Genomic DNA, 18,738 nt, shown 5'->3' on the forward strand with positions numbered 1-18,738 from the left:
ATATGCTAGAAATAACAGCCAAATCTTACAAAACTGCGATAACATAATGAAAGAAATGTGTAATCAATGTGTAACGGGTATAAACAATCAGTCCATGGGATCTTTTCCTTATGAACGGCACTTTTCAACACAATTTCTAGTGAACTAAACACTTTTAAACTTCGTATACTGGGAGAATACTGGTATACTGGTAAAACATAGTTTTTTCTTGGCTTTATTGAGAAAATTATATATATTGTAACATATTTCGTCTTTAATTTCGAGCATTGCGGCAATTTTAACCAATCGCTGACGTCCATTTAGGTAAATAACATTCTGTGCATAATGAATATATCCCCCTTTAAGAAACGGATTGGGTTTATTTACATTTGTGAAGAAAAAAGATACCCTTCCCCCAACCCTAACTTTAACTCTAAATCTAAAATAGATTGAAATGCAATAGATCGATACTAGGGTTATAATTATGAGTGACAATTTCATACGACACCGCGACGGAAAATGGGATTTTTTCTAGCGGTGTCAAATGAAAATGTCACCCATAATTATGGCCCTAGTATCGATCTATTGCATTTCAATCTATTTTAGATTTAGGGTTAGAGGTTGGGGAAAGGTATCTTTTTTTCTTCACAAATGTAAATAAACCCAATCTGTTTCTTAAAGGAGGGACATATTCATTATGCACAGAATGTTATTTACCTAAATGGGCGTCAGCGATTGGTTAAAATTGCCGAAATGCTCGAAATTAAAGACGAAATATCTTACAACCTATAGAATTTTCTCAATAAAGCCAAGAGAAAATGATGTTTTATAAACACATTCTACCAGTATACGAAGTTTAAAAGTGTTTAGTTAACTAGAAATTGTGTTGGAAAGTGCCGTTCAAAAGGAAAAGATCCTCGATCTATTGCATTTCAATCTATTTTAGATTTAGGGTTAGGGGTTGGGGAATGTTACAAAGTGCCGTTCAAAAGGAAAAGATCCAGTCCATGTTTTAGGTATAAACAACAAAATTACAACTTATTATCTTCAGATCTGGCTGAGGTTTGTACCATCTCAATCAGGCATTTCTTACCCTTGTCTCTCTTCCCTAAAAAATTATGCTCAATCCTTCCCTGAATGGAGCTTCTCTACTCATGTCTTTATTGCACATGTTCACTTGCAATGACTCAAGAGGAGCATTAGAACACATTGAAGGATCTTTTCGTACTCGTTTAGTGTCTCGCTAATCAGGTCAATGTGACTGTGGCTTGACACCATCACGGTGATGTCGTCGGCATAGGCAGACACGCTGTTTCCACCTCCTAGATCGCGCGGGATGCCTCTCAAAGCCTCCAACTTGCGCAGTAATGGCTCGAGAGTCAATACGTACAAGAGGGAGGAGAGAGGGCATCCTTGGCGAACCGAACGCGAGATGTCAAGCGGCTCCGAAAGGTGACCGTTCACCCGTATCACCGAGCAGATGTTGCTGTACAAAGCAGCGATCCACCCGCGGAAGACTGGACCGAAACCGGCTACCTTGAGAACAGCTGCCAGGTATCGGTGGTCGAAGGCTTTACTCTGATCTAAATTGATCAAAGCCCCAACCGCGCCAGTGTCGTTACCCACCCTATCTATGATGTAGCGCATGAGATGGAGATTATCGTGTATCGACCTGGTCGGCACGGCGCATGTCTGCGCCTTTTCAATCAGCTTGTCCACGACAAGCACCAATCTCTTGGCTAGCACATTGGCCCACCGTTCACCCCAAACAGTTGATCAAAGTGCCGCTGAAACACTGCACACATCGGAAACCTCGCTCCCGTTCTGGTCCACCAAAGATCGAATGGTCGCTTTGTTGCCACATTTCGCCTCCACCACGCAGCCTTAGTTCCCTCCCCGCTTAGCGAACGCGCCTTAGCTCTGACAACGCAGCCTTCTTGTTTGGCGTCAAAGTGTTGGTCGAGGGCCAACCTAGCCGCCAACATGTCTGTTGCGATGCCTGTCTCAAGAGCCTCGTCTAGTTTTCTAACTAAATCCCGCTCTTTTTTCCTACGTTCTATAGCTAGAGCCTTACTAAACCTAATCGACTCTGCTCTAATTGCTCTCTTGAGAGCAAACCACCAGTTGTTGTTGATGATTGCCCCCGTGAGCGCCCGTTTAACTAATAAACTAATCCGGTCTCTGAAGGCTTTGCACGCCGTTAATGACACGTTCAGCTTCCAGTAGCCGGGAACTTGTCTATGTAAGATCACGAATTTGTGGTCCGTGTAGTCGACTAAGTGGAATTGTGGACACCCTATGCTGTCCTACAGAAGACTATCTAAGTACGATCTAGACGACCCGATGCGCTTAGTCCAAGTCTACATTCGGGTTGTCTAGTCGAAACCTGTCGGACGGCTGAAAGCGCCTGAGCAGGTTGGCGAGGCTCTTGCACCCCCTCTCCTATTAGATGCTCTCGTGCTCACCCGATCGAAACGTTCGTCTAAGACAGCGTTCCAATCCCCAACTAGCACTAGAGTGCGTGACGTTCCCAAGAAAGCTTCCAGACGCTTGAAATAATCGGACTGCCCTGCTCCTGTCGGAGCGTAGGCAGCCAGAAGTCTGAAAGCACCACCGTCTACGTCGAGGACAACCAACTTACCTTCCGGATCCAGGAAGACTGTCCTCATTTTCAAATCCAGGCCCTTCCGAAACAAAACCGCAGTACCACCAACGCCCGCTCCCGGAGATAGAAAAATCTCGTATCCACCGAAAAGGGCAGCGAGTCGGAGAGCCTGGTTTCACTAATGGCTGCTACATCCACTCTATGAGACCTCAGGTCGTTTAACAGGTGACCCGAGGCCTCTCACATTTATGCTACCGATTCTGAGTTTTGCCATGTTTTAAAAAGGTTAAGGAGAAAAAGGCTCTACTTACTGTTATTGTTTGGTGGGGTGGCTCCCTTGTGCTTTTGCACGGGTGTTTCCACCAGGCTTTTCTAGAGCTTTTTTGAGAAATTTCTCCCTAGCGACCCAACATCGTTTGGGAATTTCTCCATGATTTTATTATGTCTTAAATCTGTTAAAATGATACACAAAAGAGGAAAAACCCTCTCTCTATATCTTTATATACAAATGAAAGAATTCCGTTTTTTATATATACAATTATACATGCTTATACGCATATGGATGTATATATATATGTGTAGACAAGTTTGTATGTTTATATCTCTATAAAAGGCAGTTTGTCTGTCTGTCAGGTTGTACCTTCACCCTGGCCACGGCTTTCAACCGATTCTGATGAAACTTGACACACACATAGCCCAATGTCATAAGTCAAAACTAACGCAGTGAAAATTTTGAAAAGCTCCCCCAGTTCTGAAAAAATCGATAAATTCGACATGGGGTCGAGAATCTAAGCTTATCATATGCAACACATTTTCCGTTGTAGTTTTCGCAACTTGCAATCGATTTTCACCAAACTCATGGTGAAACTTAATGTTACCCTAAGGAACTTAATTCTGACGTTAGTTTTCCATGATTTTATCGATGTTTTCTGATGGTAACCACCAGAAAAAATCCATAAAATCATGCCATTTTGGGAAATCGCGTTCAAATTCAAGATGACATATTTTCGACAATATCTTTAACAAATTGGCAGGAATTTTTTTTGAAATTCACAGCGAGCATTATGTCTGCCCCAAGGAGCTATATGGCCCTTTTGATTCCAATAGGATACGTTATTACTGGAAAAAATCGGTTAATTACATCATACGTGGCACACATAGCAAACCGATTTTTCTGCGATATTTTTTGAAAGTTCACATACATTTTCCCTACACCGATGTTGGACATCAAGTTTGCATTAAATGTCAAACTAACGACCTTTTGTCAATGCAGTTAACAAGTATTGGGAGAAATCGACAAAACCATTTCACTTTGAGACCGACCATGTGAACCCTATAAAACTGACTTTTGTTAAATAGTTGGCGGATTTCAGGCGATTTAGTCGATTTTTGCCGCTTTTATCATAAAGGTTACTAGAAATGGCATATGTTTTCCTTTTGCTTCAAACCCGAGCAATGTTGGGCTGTAGATGCGTTTCCGGTTGTGTGCGCACTTTCCTTGACACGATGATTGCAGCTCTTCCCATTGGCTCCCCAAACGGTGAACAATGCTCTCAATTAAACACCCTTTGGCCAATCCCATGCACTGACACACTCAGTTGTGCGCGTATAGTTTGTGACTCCCACTTCTTCTCTCGCTTCACACGTTGGCCTACTTCTGCTAATTGTTGCTGCAGCCGCAAGTTATTCGAATACTTTTTTTGTTTAAACTTTCTTTATAACTACCACCCCAAACGTTTTACCTTAAACTTTTGACGTACCCTAAGGGTCCTCGGACGCTACTTGCAAACTCTTGGTTTATCATAAGCCGCTTTTGTCGTGTGCACCAAAAAACTTTTTCCATTCGTTTGTTCAGTTTGGTCCCTTTTCGCTCTTTCGTTGTTGTCACTCACATTGCTGCCCGCTTTTGTACATTTTGGGATACTTACCCCACATGTTCCTTTTTATTACACCTTTGCCAAACACATTGCTATCCACCAAAATGCCACCCAAGAAGAGAAGGACCCTCCTCAGCCCTCGGACGGCCAAGGCATCGGCTGCTAGGGCTAGAAGGGCACGCGAGATCCACGAGGAAACCGCCTTGCACCTCTCGCAAAAAGCTTACCGTTCTACTCGACTTGCAAGGGCCGCAGTGTACAGATCTTCCCTCCGCTCGAAGTTGACGAAAGAGCAACAGTCCAGCCAAAACATGCGGGCTTCTTCCTGTGCTTCCATACGCAGAGCTTGCGAGAACCCCGAACAAAGGGCCATTCAGAATGCGGCTAACGCCGCTAGCACCGCCGGGACACGATGTCGAAACCCCACAGCAGAGGAGAACTCGCCAAGCTGCTGACGCTGCAAACACAGCCACGGCTCGATCTGCCGAAACACCTCAGAGGAGAGCTCGCCAAGCTGCTGATGCCGCAAACACAGCGATGGCCCGATCTGCCGAAACACCACAACAGAGGAGAGCTCGCCAAGCTGCTAACGCCGCATACACAGCCATGGCTCGAACTGCCGAAACTCCAGACCAGGACTAAATCGGGATTAGTCGTTGCCTACTAGAGGCTCCCGAGCCCCTTTTCGCTAGACTTAAGTTAGGATTAGGTAGGGCTTAGCTGTGGTCCGAACCCAACTTGGGTTCGGGGAGGGGCGGTGTCAAAAAGGCCGGCGTGTGCAACCTTATTACCTCTGCCTGTCAAACTCCCAACTCATGCGTTCCTGTCGCGACACTGATCCCGCAGAACTGGGTTGGGTGTGCTAAACAAAACCAGAAAATGCACTTTGACTGTCATAGATTTTCTTCATGCATGCAAGGGAACGGTGCCTTGAATGCTTGTTAGGCTTCATTTTACAAAGTAACGGTTCAATGAGTACAAAAAAGGGTAAAAAGGTAAAGGGTATTGCTTATCGACAAAGTTTCTTACATACCCGGGCTATGCTGCTAGTATATATATATTGATGTGATCGTATATATGTATGCAAGTATATGTATGTGTATGCGTGATTCTATGTAGGTGTAAATATGTGTATATGCATATCAAACATAGAATGGTCAACCACCTGTTCTTTCAGAAACCCTAGGGAGTGCCAAGTAAAAAATGGCAGTTTAGAAAATTCTTGCGGTGAATCTTATGCACACAAATTCATACAATTATGAAAAAGGAGCAAAAATTTAATGGAAAGAGGGCTCCAGTCAACACTAATATACTATTACAAAGTTTGTTTTTGAAAACAAATCGCAACCGGGGTCGAGAGAACAAATGCCTCCGTAATAAGTAATTTACTTGGCTGCCTTCTGAGTCTTCTTGAGGAGAAGGACAGCTTGGATGTTGGGAAGAACACCACCCTGGGCGATGGTCACTCCTGACAAAAGCTTGTTCAATTCTTCGTCGTTACGGATGGCCAACAGCAAGTGACGGAGAATAATTCGGGTTTTCTTGTTGTCTCTGGCAGCATTTCCTGCCAATTCCAACACTTCAGCAGCCAGGTAGACAGGGACCCAGGCACCAATACGCTCACCATAGTTTCCTTTACGGAGAAGACGGCAGACAGGGAACTGAAGCCCGGCGCGGGATGAGCTCTTTCTTTTGGCTTTACCTCCTTTACCACGTCCAGACATAATTCAAATTGGTTGCAGATTATGTAGCGAACAAACAGCAAATTAAGCCAGTATATATTAATTTACCTTTAAATAAGCTTTAGTCGGCTCCATGACGTAGTAGTTGCTCATTAGGCATCATGTCACCAGACTTTTAAATTTTAACCAATGAAGTTACGAGGCGCCAAATTGAAATAATCGTTATCTGTTGCATCAACTTGTAGCTTCGGAAGTGGTAAACAAAAGCAAGTGAAAGGAGTTGCTCATAAATTTTACCCCTCAAATTATGAAGAGTTTAAAATGCAGCCAACTGTTGTCCCTTGTAACGTCCCCTCTATGTAAACCTTTTTATAGGTAAATAAATATATTTAGTTACATCGTTTTAAATCGACTTGGGCTACTGTGGATCCTATATCCAAAATTTAATAGCTTGTTAGAAATATCGGTACTACTTAAGAGTGGTCGCGCATCTGCGCTGGCTAGTCATGACTTGTCGATCCTACAACGACTACCTAGCAAAGTAAATAAAACACAAAATAAATGTATCTTTTCCTTTAGATAGACAGAATTCAACCCAATTTCTAGTTAACTAAACAATTTGAAACTTCGTATACTGGTAGAATGTGTCAAAAGAAAACATTATTTTCACTTGGCTCTTTTGATAAATTTGTAAGTTTAACGTAGTTTAATTCTTCGAATTTTAACCAATGAATCGCCAGTATTTGAACTCAAATCATTTGCTGCGTCTAAAAACTCAGACATCCTTAATTCCCTCGCTCCCCATTGCGCGAACTCTAGCTCTGACGATACAATCCATGGTTTAATTCCAGTCTCTTCACCCTCACCCGGGTCCCGTCGCCAGATCTTATGGCTTCTATTTGCTAGTCCTATACTATATCTAATGGACTCGTATTTTATGTCGAACTGGAAACAGAGGCGTTTCCTAAATGACATCACGTCACACGATTTAGCTGTGAAGGGTCAATCACACCTGAGGAGATGACTGAGGCCATAGCCGACTGTGGCAGAGGTAAGGCGCCGGGACTCGATGGTTTGCCCTACGAACTATATAAAAATATGCCAGACTTGTTCGGACCAATACTGGCCAGCGTTTTCGCGAACTGGAACCAGAATGGGGGGATTCCCAGGTCTGTACACCAGGGAGCGGTGACGCTGATCAGGAAGGACCCGGACAAGGGGAATAGAATAATTTTAGGCCCATCACCCTGCTGAAAGCGGAGGTGAAGATTTTGGCCAAGGTGTTAGCGAAAAGGTTGACGAGTGTCGCGGAGGCACAAACTTGTGCAGTCCCCAGAACTAATATCTACTAAATAGCCCTATCCTCAAATAAAAGGCAACGAGCTGGCCGAAATGATTAGGAATATTTTGCCCATCTTAACGCTTTGAATTCAACCAAGGTCGGCTTTAGTATTCATCCTTTCAGGGTCGATGTGATCGACGAGTCTCTTCCTACAAAATCCCAGGCCTTGTGAAGAAAAAAAAATCGATATTTCGGTACTACTTAAGAAAAGTGGTCCCGGTGCGCGCGCAAGCTAGTCGATCTATTTTTTTTTCTTTGGGTAAAAAAATATTTATTTGGATCTTTTCCTTTAGATAGAATTCTAGTCGTAAGTAGTCGATCCTACAACGACTCGCGCGTATGCAAATTAGTTGATTTTACAGAATAAAATAAAAGAAATTTTTTAAGAAAGTAAATAAATTATTTCTTAGAACAATGTATATGATTAGTTTTACACAAATCAAATAAAATGTGATATATTCTTTTAGTTTTTAATCATGTGTGTATATACACACCGATACAAATAGATATGTGTGATATATTCTTTTACTAGATTTTAGACAGCATCCACAGTAGGTACATCATTCAGGTATATATATATATATATATATATATATATATATATAATGTGTGTGCATATGAGTATTATGTGTGTGTATGTATATATTCCCTCACCACCCTTGTCTTGATCATTAATTAGACCCATTGGTTGTCTTCCAACCTACAACACAACTCATTTGCATACGCGCAAGTCGTTGTAGGATCGACTACTTACGACTAGAATTCTAGCGCGACTGCGTCCAGTCTTCGCTAGTAGTACCCAATCTGTTTAGATTTAGCTTTCGCGTTTAGGTAAGTCTAAGACCCACCAGTGACCAAAATGCGCGGAAAAGTTGAACGTTTTCTATAAATTGAATTCGTGCGAAAACGGTCGTATTTGTTGAAGTAAACTTAGGGGGCGAGATTTTGTTTTGCAGAAACTGTTCTTTTTCTTTATATGCATGAAATAAGTGGAGACCCGATTCAGTAGACTTGATTTAATTGAAATGGAAGCAATTCTAATTTGTATACGTGTATAAAAAATCTTAAGACTACATACGTGTAAGAAAGAGGGTTGACCATCACTGATCGGATTCCATTCGTCAATTCAAAGCAGAAACCTGAAAAAAAAAATTAACTAATCGAAAAGCATATCACCCGAGGGGACTTTCGATATAATATAGGGGCCCTAAAAAGGGCCATTTTACAATGCTAAAAGCAACTTAAGCTCTCTCGCCACGGATACGACGGGCAAGCTGGATGTCCTTAGGCATGATGGTCACTCTCTTAGCGTGGATAGCACACAAGTTGGTATCTTCGAAAAGACCAACCAAGTAAGCTTCGCTAGCCTCTTGAAGAGCCATCACGGCAGAACTCTGGAAACGAAGATCGGTCTTGAAGTCCTGAGCGATTTCACGAACAAGTCTCTGGAAAGGAAGCTTCCTGATGAGAAGTTCAGTGGATTTTTGGTAACGTCTGATCTCACGAAGAGCAACGGTACCGGGCCTGTAACGATGAGGTTTTTTCACACCGCCAGTAGCTGGGGCACTTTTCCTGGCTGCCTTGGTAGCCAGTTGCTTACGTGGAGCCTTCCCACCGGTGGATTTACGAGCAGTTTGCTTAGTACGAGCCATCTCGAATATGTCAGCGAACGAAATGTGACGCGAGTAATGGTCACATTTTATATAGTGTGACCGTTAGGGAAAGAAAGATTTGGGCGGGAAGATAGCTTCCTTAGATTTAGAAAACGACAGCTGCCCCCCCCCCAAAGCGGCTGCTGATATCACGCTGTTCATTCGCTGCTTCGGAGCACGTGATCTGCTGATTGAGATGTTTTCTGCTACGTCCGTTTAAATGTAAATATATGCTTCTACCTAATCTCTAGAAATAACAAATTAATCATGAGTGGACGTGGTAAAGGAGGAAAAGGATTGGGCAAAGGAGGCGCCAAGCGTCACAGGAAGGTGTTGAGAGATAACATCCAGGGTATCACTAAACCCGCCATCCGTCGTCTTGCTCGTCGAGGTGGTGTCAAGCGTATCTCTGGTTTGATCTACGAAGAGACCCGTGGTGTATTGAAGGTATTTCTGGAGAATGTCATCCGTGATGCCGTCACCTACACCGAGCATGCCAAGAGGAAGACTGTCACCGCCATGGATGTCGTCTATGCTCTGAAGAGACAAGGCAGAACTCTGTACGGATTCGGGGGTTAAGCTCAAGATTCTGAAGCTTCATCACACACCGGCCCTTTTCAGGGCCATATATATCTTACTTTGAGTCACCTCTTCTACTATTGATATGCTTATATTTAATGTTATAAATGTGATCTCATGCAATGTTGAGCCTAAAAATATGGAAGTGTCGCATGATCGTATCATATTTACGGTTGCAATCTTTTCACTATAGTCTATATGCAAAAGCCGTTAGATTCACTTAAACGTTAATATGTCAATGTTTTCGTCGCTTTGGGACTGCGTCCTGTTCACTGCGAACGGTTTTTGTTTCTTAAATGGCTTATAAAATGCCTTCCACGCTGCAATTGTTTTCGTTCCAGCAAACTATCGGGCCAGGTCACTTGCTATGCAAGTACATCTCCCTATATTTTGCTGGAATGGCTTATGCGACGTGGAGGCGAGCTGTAATAAGGTTATGGACTGCAGAATATAAATAGGTAACATTTTATTGTTGGTTGCTGTCAGAAAAGCAAGTTGGCGGAAGGGATTCTTCCTTTCAAAACGCAATCCCCACCGTTGTTGGAAAATAAGTTCTGGACCGAAACTAAGCGGGTCCAAGATGGACGGCGAAAGCCGAATGTTGTCTGGACTTTCTGCGCAGACGTAAGAATAGTTTGGCGCCAGTTGGTGATTTTCCTTCATTCGATTCAATCTGAATTAAACAAATTTGCCGATTCTCAGCATGTCTGTTCCAATATGTGAATAGTTTCACAGAAAACCGCCCTAGTCTAGTCAGGCGACTAAAATCAGTAAAGATAAGTTATGAAGGCTTTTAGCACCGCTGTTATTTCTAGCATGAGGAGAGACCATTTAGGCTCACTTCATGCGTAAATGGCCGAACGAATTTTATCCAAATTATAGGCAAATTTTTTTTACAAAATCAAAATCCTTTTTTATTCGTTTTAGTTAACCTCCAGTATTTGATCCGAACAAAAAGTAAGAAAGTGTAATATGTGTAGTAAATGAATATGGAAAAAAATAGATTGCGCGCTGGCGAACGATGTTGGGCGGAGAGAGGACTCGGGTGGGGGGGACCTCGGTGAAGCTTAATTTTAAAATTGTAAAACACTCGAAGGTTTTCTTAAAAGTGAAGTTGAAATATTCTCTGGTTTGCAATGCAAAATAACTATAACGAGTAAAAGTCAAAACATTTTACCCATTCGGTATTTTGTCGGTTGACATTTTAAACTTTATATAAACTTAATTTGACCCCCAAAATCAGATTGTATTGGCCCCTCGTGGGTAATAAAAGATCAATTTTAAACTTTATATAAACTTATTTGGCAAGATTTTTTATTTTCACAATCTGCATTGGATTCAGTAGAGTTAAAAATGGGAAAGTTGAGTGGGGTACCACACTTGGTGACAAAAAGTTCAATGATTTAAGAGAAACTAGAAATACAAATTTTGAAATGCTGATTTAAAAAAAAAGTTTTAAGTAGGGCATTAAAGCTTCTTTAATGGTTTTGCATAACCATGAATTTCTGCATGTAGAAAGTTTTTTAAAAATTCCAAAAGGTGTATATGGGGTACTGAAACCAGAATTCCACCCCAACCCTTTTTTAAAGCATAATCTGCATCTTCGTAGCCGAAATATCGGATTTAGTTGAAAAAATTTTTTAAATCGAAAAGGAGTGGGGTGCGAATACTCTATGATTACACTTTGGGTTTTTAATTTTTTTTCTTTCTAAGTTTGTAAGTGTAACTTGACAGGGATTTAGCTGTTATTTCTAGAAGGCTGGGCTACACATGAAGGCTTTTGTTAGCGAGATAGTTTCATGTGAAAACTCAGTTCTATATCAGTAGGTAGCTTGCATTGGGTGTGAATGAGTTTGAAACTTAGATGTTGGGGGCAGAAGTAAAGGACATGGACTGCACCTCCCACTTTTTTTTTTCCTACAGAAACCCACCTTTTCGACTGCGAAGATTTCGAATCTGCAAAAGAAACTGCATTTTCGGTTTGGCTGTTTCTAGCTTGGACTGAGTTTTCTGTTTATATACTCTTTATGTTTCTATTTTAGTAGGAGGGGAGGGGTTTCTTTTTCTTTTCGCCCTAAAAATTTCTTTTTTAAAGTGAACTGGGGGGAGGAATTAAAATTTTGAAATGCCGATTTTTTTTTTGTATGGCAGATATGGAATCCCCGCAGTCGAAAAGGTGGGTTTCTGTAGAAACCCTCCCCCCAAAATAACCGAAAGCGATTAATGTGAGAACAATTCATGTGTTTGATGAGATACTATGGAGTCACATTCTCATATTTTATTTGTTTCAATCATTTGATAGGCCATGCTAGAGCATCACTTTTAGTCGAACAAATCAACCCCAGAACTTATTCTTTGTAAGCCTAGTACTTATTCTATCGGTCTCTTTTGCTGAACTGCTAAGTTATGGGGATGTAAACACATCAACATTGGGTGTCAAGGATGGTGAGGACACAAACATATATACATAGAGGCTATAGTTGAAGACACTTGCCCAAGCTGCCATGCAGTGGGACTGAACCTGGGAACCATGTGGTCGGTAAGCAAGTTACTTACCACACCACTATTGCCTATTTATAATTAAAAAAATAATAATAAACCACTGACAAAAAGTACTCAAATACCATCTGCGTGGAAAAGATTGAAGCTAAGCATCAAACTTGTTCAATGAGGAAAATAATGCACACAACATTAAATGTTATTAACTTTTTCAGTAATTTCCTTCTGGCCATTTTTAAAATTTGCTAATTTTCATGTCTACTCCTGTACATTGTCCCCATTTAACGTCTATTTTCCATGGGTTTGATGGTTTGACAGGAATCCAAGTAGCTGTAGGGCCACATTAAGATTAATGTCAGCCTTGGTATGGCTTCAACAGCTGTACTCCCTTAAACCAACCAATTTACATAGTATATTAGGTGTTTCTTTCCATGCCCCTGGCACCAAAGAATTCAACTTATAAAAGAACAGAACGGTAAAAGGAAAGAGCCTCCTTGACTAAAAGATGGTTCCATATCAGATGTCTTGCTTTAGAGATAGAACTCTGCTTTGCATTATACAAGGGTGGGTGGGAGTAACTAGAAAGAAAACAAGTGCTGGAGACAGGACAGCAGAGCATCTAAAGACGCAAGGTGAGAGAGAGTAGTTTCATAAGAATGTGAAAAGAGATGAAGCGGGATATGATGAGCAAGATGGCAACTAATAAGTATGGCGATGGGGTAAGCTAGAGAAGTAGAAAAGCAGAGCAGACAGGAATGTTGCGAAAGATTGTAGGAATTGTGGTGTATAATAGCAAATCTGAGAATATGGCAGGTGGTGTAAGAATGGAATATGGTAGTAGTAGAAAACAGGAAATGGTGTGTGAGTAGGGATGATATTCTGCACCTGTGTAAGTCTATTGAACCTACTCTCTAAATGGAATGGTCAGCAAAAGCTGGCTTGAAAGGGCAACAGGAGATATTTAGATCTTTTTGGTTGGCTGGAAACTGCAAACAGCCATGAAATATATTTGCTTCCAACTTGGTAAATTTGCTTGTATTTCATAAGAAGTCCAAAGGATGTCATGAATTACTGTGAATATAATACAACTGAAGATTTTAAGACAAAAATATATTTTAGTAAATTTACAAATAGATTTAAATTCTGTTTTTTCTTTTTTGAGTCGATGAAATAGCAGCTGATTCCTCTTATTCACTTCTTGTAAAATGAAAGACTTCGATATAATAATAAAAAAAAAGGGATGGTCATTAATGGAACGTCTTTGATCTTGTTCAAGGTTGAGGCCAACTGTCAAGCATATTTTGTTTTCTATCCGATGATAGCTTTTAAAACATTTTTGCTTCTTTTACAGTGCAGATTTCCAAAACCAACATTAATATACAGCTGACAAAAATGAAACAGTAACTGAACATGTCAGAAAAACCAAATATCTTTTAATGCTCCTTTAAACATGTGGCTGTCTAAAACTTACCTTCATAACTTTCGTATTATGTACATAAATGAGGGACTTCTCAAATTTGTAGTCTAAGGGAAACAACTCTTCAAAAACTAAACTAAAATTTCCCGAAACCTGTAAATAGAGTAAATTTTGTAATTAATCGTATTAAACACTGATTTTTGTACTACCGAATATATTTTGGATAGTAGATTTAGTTTCTGTATCTTAAAATATAACTTTAAAAATGTGTATAAAATTAAAGCAATGATAAAATATTTCCATGTTTTAGATATTGCTGTAAAACGTGGTTTCACAATTTTATTTTGATAAACTCGTTTATGCCAAGGAAAACCAGGTTTTCCTTTCAATAAATTTTATATCAATTTTCTTTTAGAGAATATCTTAGAAATGCTGACTGGAAATTTTCATCATTTAACGCCCGTTTTCCATGCTGACATGGGTCGGACGGTTTGACTGAAAATTGGTAAGCCAGGGAGCTGCATCAATAACTTTTTTGTATTCTGTCAATAGATGATTAAAAAAGTCATAAAAGAGACATTGCATCATCAAACTGCAATTATTAACAGCTACCATCAAATTTCCTCAAATTTATTCAATCTTGATATGTTCCACTAGATTCATGGCTGTTTTATATCATCAAGGAATACCATCTCCTTTCAGACATTTTGTGTTCATAACAACTCCTGGCTAAAAAGTTGTTCTCTGAAAATAAAACTAACAGACATTCCTGTTTGAATCTGGAAGAATGTAGTAAGAAATAAATGGATGTTGTTCTGTGTGCATCTCATGAATTATTTCCTTCAACTAAAGAAAATTATCAGCTAAAATAGTTGTACACTTTGAGTATATTTTCAGTTTAAAATTGCAGTTTTCATGTTGCAAGTTTTGTTGCATTAATCAAAATATATCAGCAGAAATAATGTTGTTTTGACCGGTTTTTGACAAACACCAAATCACTGATTGCTTATAAAATATTTACAGAACTGTAAAACACAATGCTGCTTAGCAAATCTCAGGAAACACACAGGCTGTTCATTCTTTCCTTGCATTGTCAGCAGCTGATGCAGACACTTTATTCAGATGTGATGTCTGTGGTTAAGAAGCTAATTTAGTTTGATCTTTCATAATTGTCAAACCACAACTCACACTCTTCTCAAAATGAAAATCTCAAGAATTAAATCTTTTGTCTCAAACATCAGTTGCAAGTGAAAACATTATTATTCAAGATAATCCACATACTTTAGTTTTCCTAAATCACACTTAATGCTTTATTCTTTTGTTTCAGTCATATGACTGCGGCCATGCTGGAGCACCGCCTTTAGTTGAGCAGATCAACCCCAGAACTTATTCTTTGTAAGCCTAGTACTTATTCTATTGGTCTCTTTTTGCCGAACCGCTAAGTTACGGGGACGTAAACACACCAGCATAGGTTGTCAAGCAATGTTGGAGGGACAAGCACAGACACACAAACATATATATATATTACTGCAGAGATACTCAAAATATCTGGCAGTGTCAGCTATAGCCTAGTCACCCGTATAGTTAACCAGGTGATACACGAAGGAGTCATACCCAATGACTAGTGTAGCAGCATAATAGTCAACTGCTACAAAGGTAAAGGTGACGCCTTAGATACAAATAATTACAGAGGTATCAAGTAATGAAGGTCACGGAGAGGGTCATAGCCCAACTAATTAGAGAGAGTCAGTTTAGATGAAATGCAGTTTGGGTTCGTGCCAGGGAAAAGCACCACTGATGCTATATTCCTGGTATTCAGCTGCAAGAGAAATACCTAGCCAAAGATAAACCTCTGTACCTGGCTTTCGTTGACATGGAGAAAGCCTTTGACAGGGTCCCCCGATTCCTTATCTGATGGTCAATGAGGAAACTAGGGATAGATGAATGGTTAGTGAGAGCCGCGCGAGCCATGTACAGGGATGCTGTTAGTAAGGTGAGGGTTGGCAACGAGTACAGTGAAGAATTTCGGGTAGAGGTAGGAGTCCACCAAGGTTCAGTCCTCAGCTCTCTCCTATTCATCATAGCCCTCCAGGCAATAACAGATGAATTCAAGACTGCATGCCCCTGGGAGCTCCTCTATGCTAACGACCTTGCTCTAATTGCTGAGTCACTATCAGAACTGGAGGGGACGTTTCAGGTGTGGAAGCAAGGATTAGAATCGAACGGCCTTAGAGTCAACCTAGCTAAAACCAAAGTCCTAATAAGTAGGAAGTTAGACAAACCACAAACGCTTTCAGGTAGATGGCCCTGCTCAATCTGTAATGGTGTAGGTAGAAACTCTATAAGATGTACCCAGTGTAAGTTATGGACACATAAGAGGTGCAGCAATGTCAAAGGAAGGCTAACTGGGAAGATAGTTTTTGTATGTGGCAGATGCTCAGGAGCAATAAACACTGAAAATCTGCAGAAAACAACTTCCATCACTTTCCAGGGAGAAAAACTAGAAGTAGTTGATAGCTTCCGTTACCTAGGTGACCAAGTCAGTAGCGGGGGGTGGGTGTGCTGAAAGTGTAACTGCTAGAATAAGAATAGCCTGGGAAAAGTTCAGGGAGCTCTTACCTCTGCTGGTGACAAAAGGCCTCTTGCTCAGAGTAAAAGGCAGACTGTATGACGCATGTATACGAACAGCCATGCTACATGGCAGTGAAACATGGGCCGTGACTGCTGAGGACATGTGTAAGCTCACGAGGAATGAAGCCAGTATGCTCCGATGGATGTGTAATGTCAGTGTACATACTCGACAGAGTGTAAGTACCTTGAGAGAAAAGTTGGACCTAAGAAGCATCAGTTGTGGTGTGCAAGAGAGACGATTGCGCTGATATGGTCGTGTGGCAAGAATGGATGAAGATAGTTGTGTGAAAAAGTGCCAATCCCTAGCAGTTGAGGGAACCCGTGGAAGAGGTAGACCCAGGAAAATCTGGGACGACGTGGTGAAGCACAACCTTCGAACATTAGGCCTCACCGAGGCAATGACTAGTGACCGAGACCTTTGGAAATATGCTGTGTGTGAGAAGACCTGGCAGGACAAGTGAGTCCATCCCGTGTCCCTTGCCAGGGATGTAGCCAGCCCACTTATGCATGCCTTTCCTTCATTGGACACGCGAAGACCTATTGAGGCAAGTGAAGTCGAAATCGAACCTTATCCAACGACTGGCACCCATGCCAACCTCCCTTCATTGGACACTAGACTCTGCTTGTGAAGACCTGTTGGGGCAAGTGAAATCGGAATTGAAATTGAACCAATCCTATGACTGGCACCCAGCAGTTGCCAGTGCCGCTGGACTGACTCCTGTGCAAGTGGCAAGTAAAGAAACACCGTTTCGATCCTGTGCTTGAGGAGACCTATTGAGTCAAGTACACCAACATCAAAAATCAATGGAAATTGTAGTTTTGATCCCTGTGCCGGTGGCACGTAAAAAGCACCATCCGAACGTGGCCGATTCCAGCACCGCCTTGACTGGCTTCCATGTCGGTGGCACGTAAAAAGCACCAATTCGATCGTGGCCGTTGCCAGCCTCCCCTGGCACGTAAAAAGCACCCACTACACTCACGGAGTGGTTGGCATTAGGAAGGGCATCCAGCTGTAGAAACACTGCCTGATCAGACTGGAGCCTGGTGCAGCCTCCTGGCTTCTCAGACCCGGGTTCGAACTGTCCAGCCCATGCTAGCATGGAAAACGGATGTTTAAAGGATGATGATGATATACGACGGGCTTCTTTGGGTTTCCGTCTACCAAATCCACTCACAAGGCTATAGTAGAAGACACTTGCCCAAGGTGCCACGCAGTGGGACTGAACCCGGGACCATGTGGTTGGTAAGCAAGCTGTGTATTTTTATGTAAACTTCCACTCCACAGTGAACACTTCTGTATGTCTGATGCTTCATAACCTGATACACACTTTTCAGTTCTACAGCCAAGATTTTTATCATCTTAAATTGATTAAATCAGAGGGGAAATGCTGACATATCAGTTAACTGCATGATTGCACGTTGTTCAGCTGCATTTTTTCAAAATAACAGGGCAGTGCACTGAAAAATGGCAATTTCTAACAACCAGAATACGCCCTTAACTAATTAGAGACGCGGTATTATTTTGTTGCTGTTTCCATTAGCTTATGGTACTGTAATTTAATAAATTTAACTTCCAGATGAATTTGTCGTACTCCTTACGTTTTTATGCTCATAACGATGTTGATTTCTATTCCTCGTACAAAGACAATTTTTTACCGGTGTTCCAGTATACATCAACCAACTGGTACATTATTTTTTTTTTGTACATGTATGTATACGACGGACTTCTTTCAGGTACTAGTCGCGTAGACTGGACCCGGTGCGCGCATCCGCGCTAGCCAGTCGATCCTACAGCGACTTGACTATGCAAATGAGCTGATTGGCGCAACACTGCAAAAACTAAGTTAATAGCGAGCCCCTACTGGAGCTTAGGAAATATTTTTCAACGATATACGGTGTATATTATTTTAAAGACAATTGTGTTTTTTTTTCGTTACAAAACAATTAGAAGCATTGAAAAAAAAGCAAAACAACCTTAAGGACAGTCAAACATTTTTCTTCAAAGTAGACCACTCAAGGCTTTGGTCGGCCCGAGGCTATAGTAGGACACTTGCCCAAGGTGCCACGCAGTGGAACTGAACCCGGAACCGGGTGGTACTACTTAAGGCGCTAGCTAGCTGTGACTAGTCGATCCTAAGACTACCTGGCAAAGTAAATAAAACACTAAATATACGCTAAATATACAAAGCGATCGTATATTTAGCTGTTATGTTGGTGTTCATCCTCACCAGTTAATCACCATATGCTTATTTTAAACAATGTAGTCGGTTCGTTTTCCAAATAAAATCTTACATTTTATACTGTTACTATTACTACTACTACTACTACTACTACTTCTTATCCATCATAAAAACCTATAGCATAAAGCTGTTAGTGCAAAATGCAATATCTTACCAACCATTTCTATATTTTTAACCGCACCAACTATATCAAATATTACCACAGTTACCAACATAGCAGCCAAATCGTATCCTA

General features: G+C 41.1%; 3 protein-coding genes across 3 annotated transcripts; 1 reads left to right on the forward strand and 2 right to left on the reverse strand.

Annotated features, from left to right (window-relative positions):
* Positions 1 to 5,846: 5,846 nt before the first annotated feature.
* On the reverse strand, positions 5,847 to 6,185 carry LOC115215871 (histone H2A-like). Its single transcript, XM_029785215.1, has one exon. It carries the CDS (start codon positions 6,183 to 6,185, stop codon positions 5,847 to 5,849), a length of 339 nt encoding a protein of 112 aa, XP_029641075.1.
* Positions 6,186 to 8,671: 2,486 nt separating this feature from the next.
* LOC115215873 (histone H3) lies at positions 8,672 to 9,140 on the reverse strand. The gene has a single exon (XM_029785218.2). It carries the CDS (start codon positions 9,135 to 9,137, stop codon positions 8,727 to 8,729), a length of 411 nt encoding a protein of 136 aa, XP_029641078.1. The 5' UTR covers positions 9,138 to 9,140; the 3' UTR covers positions 8,672 to 8,726.
* Positions 9,141 to 9,404: 264 nt separating this feature from the next.
* On the forward strand, positions 9,405 to 9,756 carry LOC115215872 (histone H4). The gene has a single exon (XM_029785216.2). The coding sequence runs from the start codon at positions 9,405 to 9,407 to the stop codon at positions 9,714 to 9,716; it is 312 nt and encodes a 103-aa protein (XP_029641076.1). The 3' UTR covers positions 9,717 to 9,756.
* Positions 9,757 to 18,738: the final 8,982 nt, after the last annotated feature.

Source organism: Octopus sinensis, linkage group LG9 (genome assembly GCF_006345805.1).
Source record: "Octopus sinensis linkage group LG9, ASM634580v1, whole genome shotgun sequence".
NCBI classification, from domain to species: Eukaryota; Metazoa; Mollusca; class Cephalopoda; order Octopoda; family Octopodidae; genus Octopus; species Octopus sinensis.

Bases quoted from the DNA above. Each gene is read 5' to 3' on its own strand.
- LOC115215871 (XM_029785215.1), bottom strand. From the start codon at position 6,185: ATGTCTGGACGTGGTAAAGGAGGTAAAGCCAAAAGAAAGAGCTCATCC.
- LOC115215873 (XM_029785218.2), bottom strand. From the start codon at position 9,137: ATGGCTCGTACTAAGCAAACTGCTCGTAAATCCACCGGTGGGAAGGCT.
- LOC115215872 (XM_029785216.2), top strand. From the start codon at position 9,405: ATGAGTGGACGTGGTAAAGGAGGAAAAGGATTGGGCAAAGGAGGCGCC.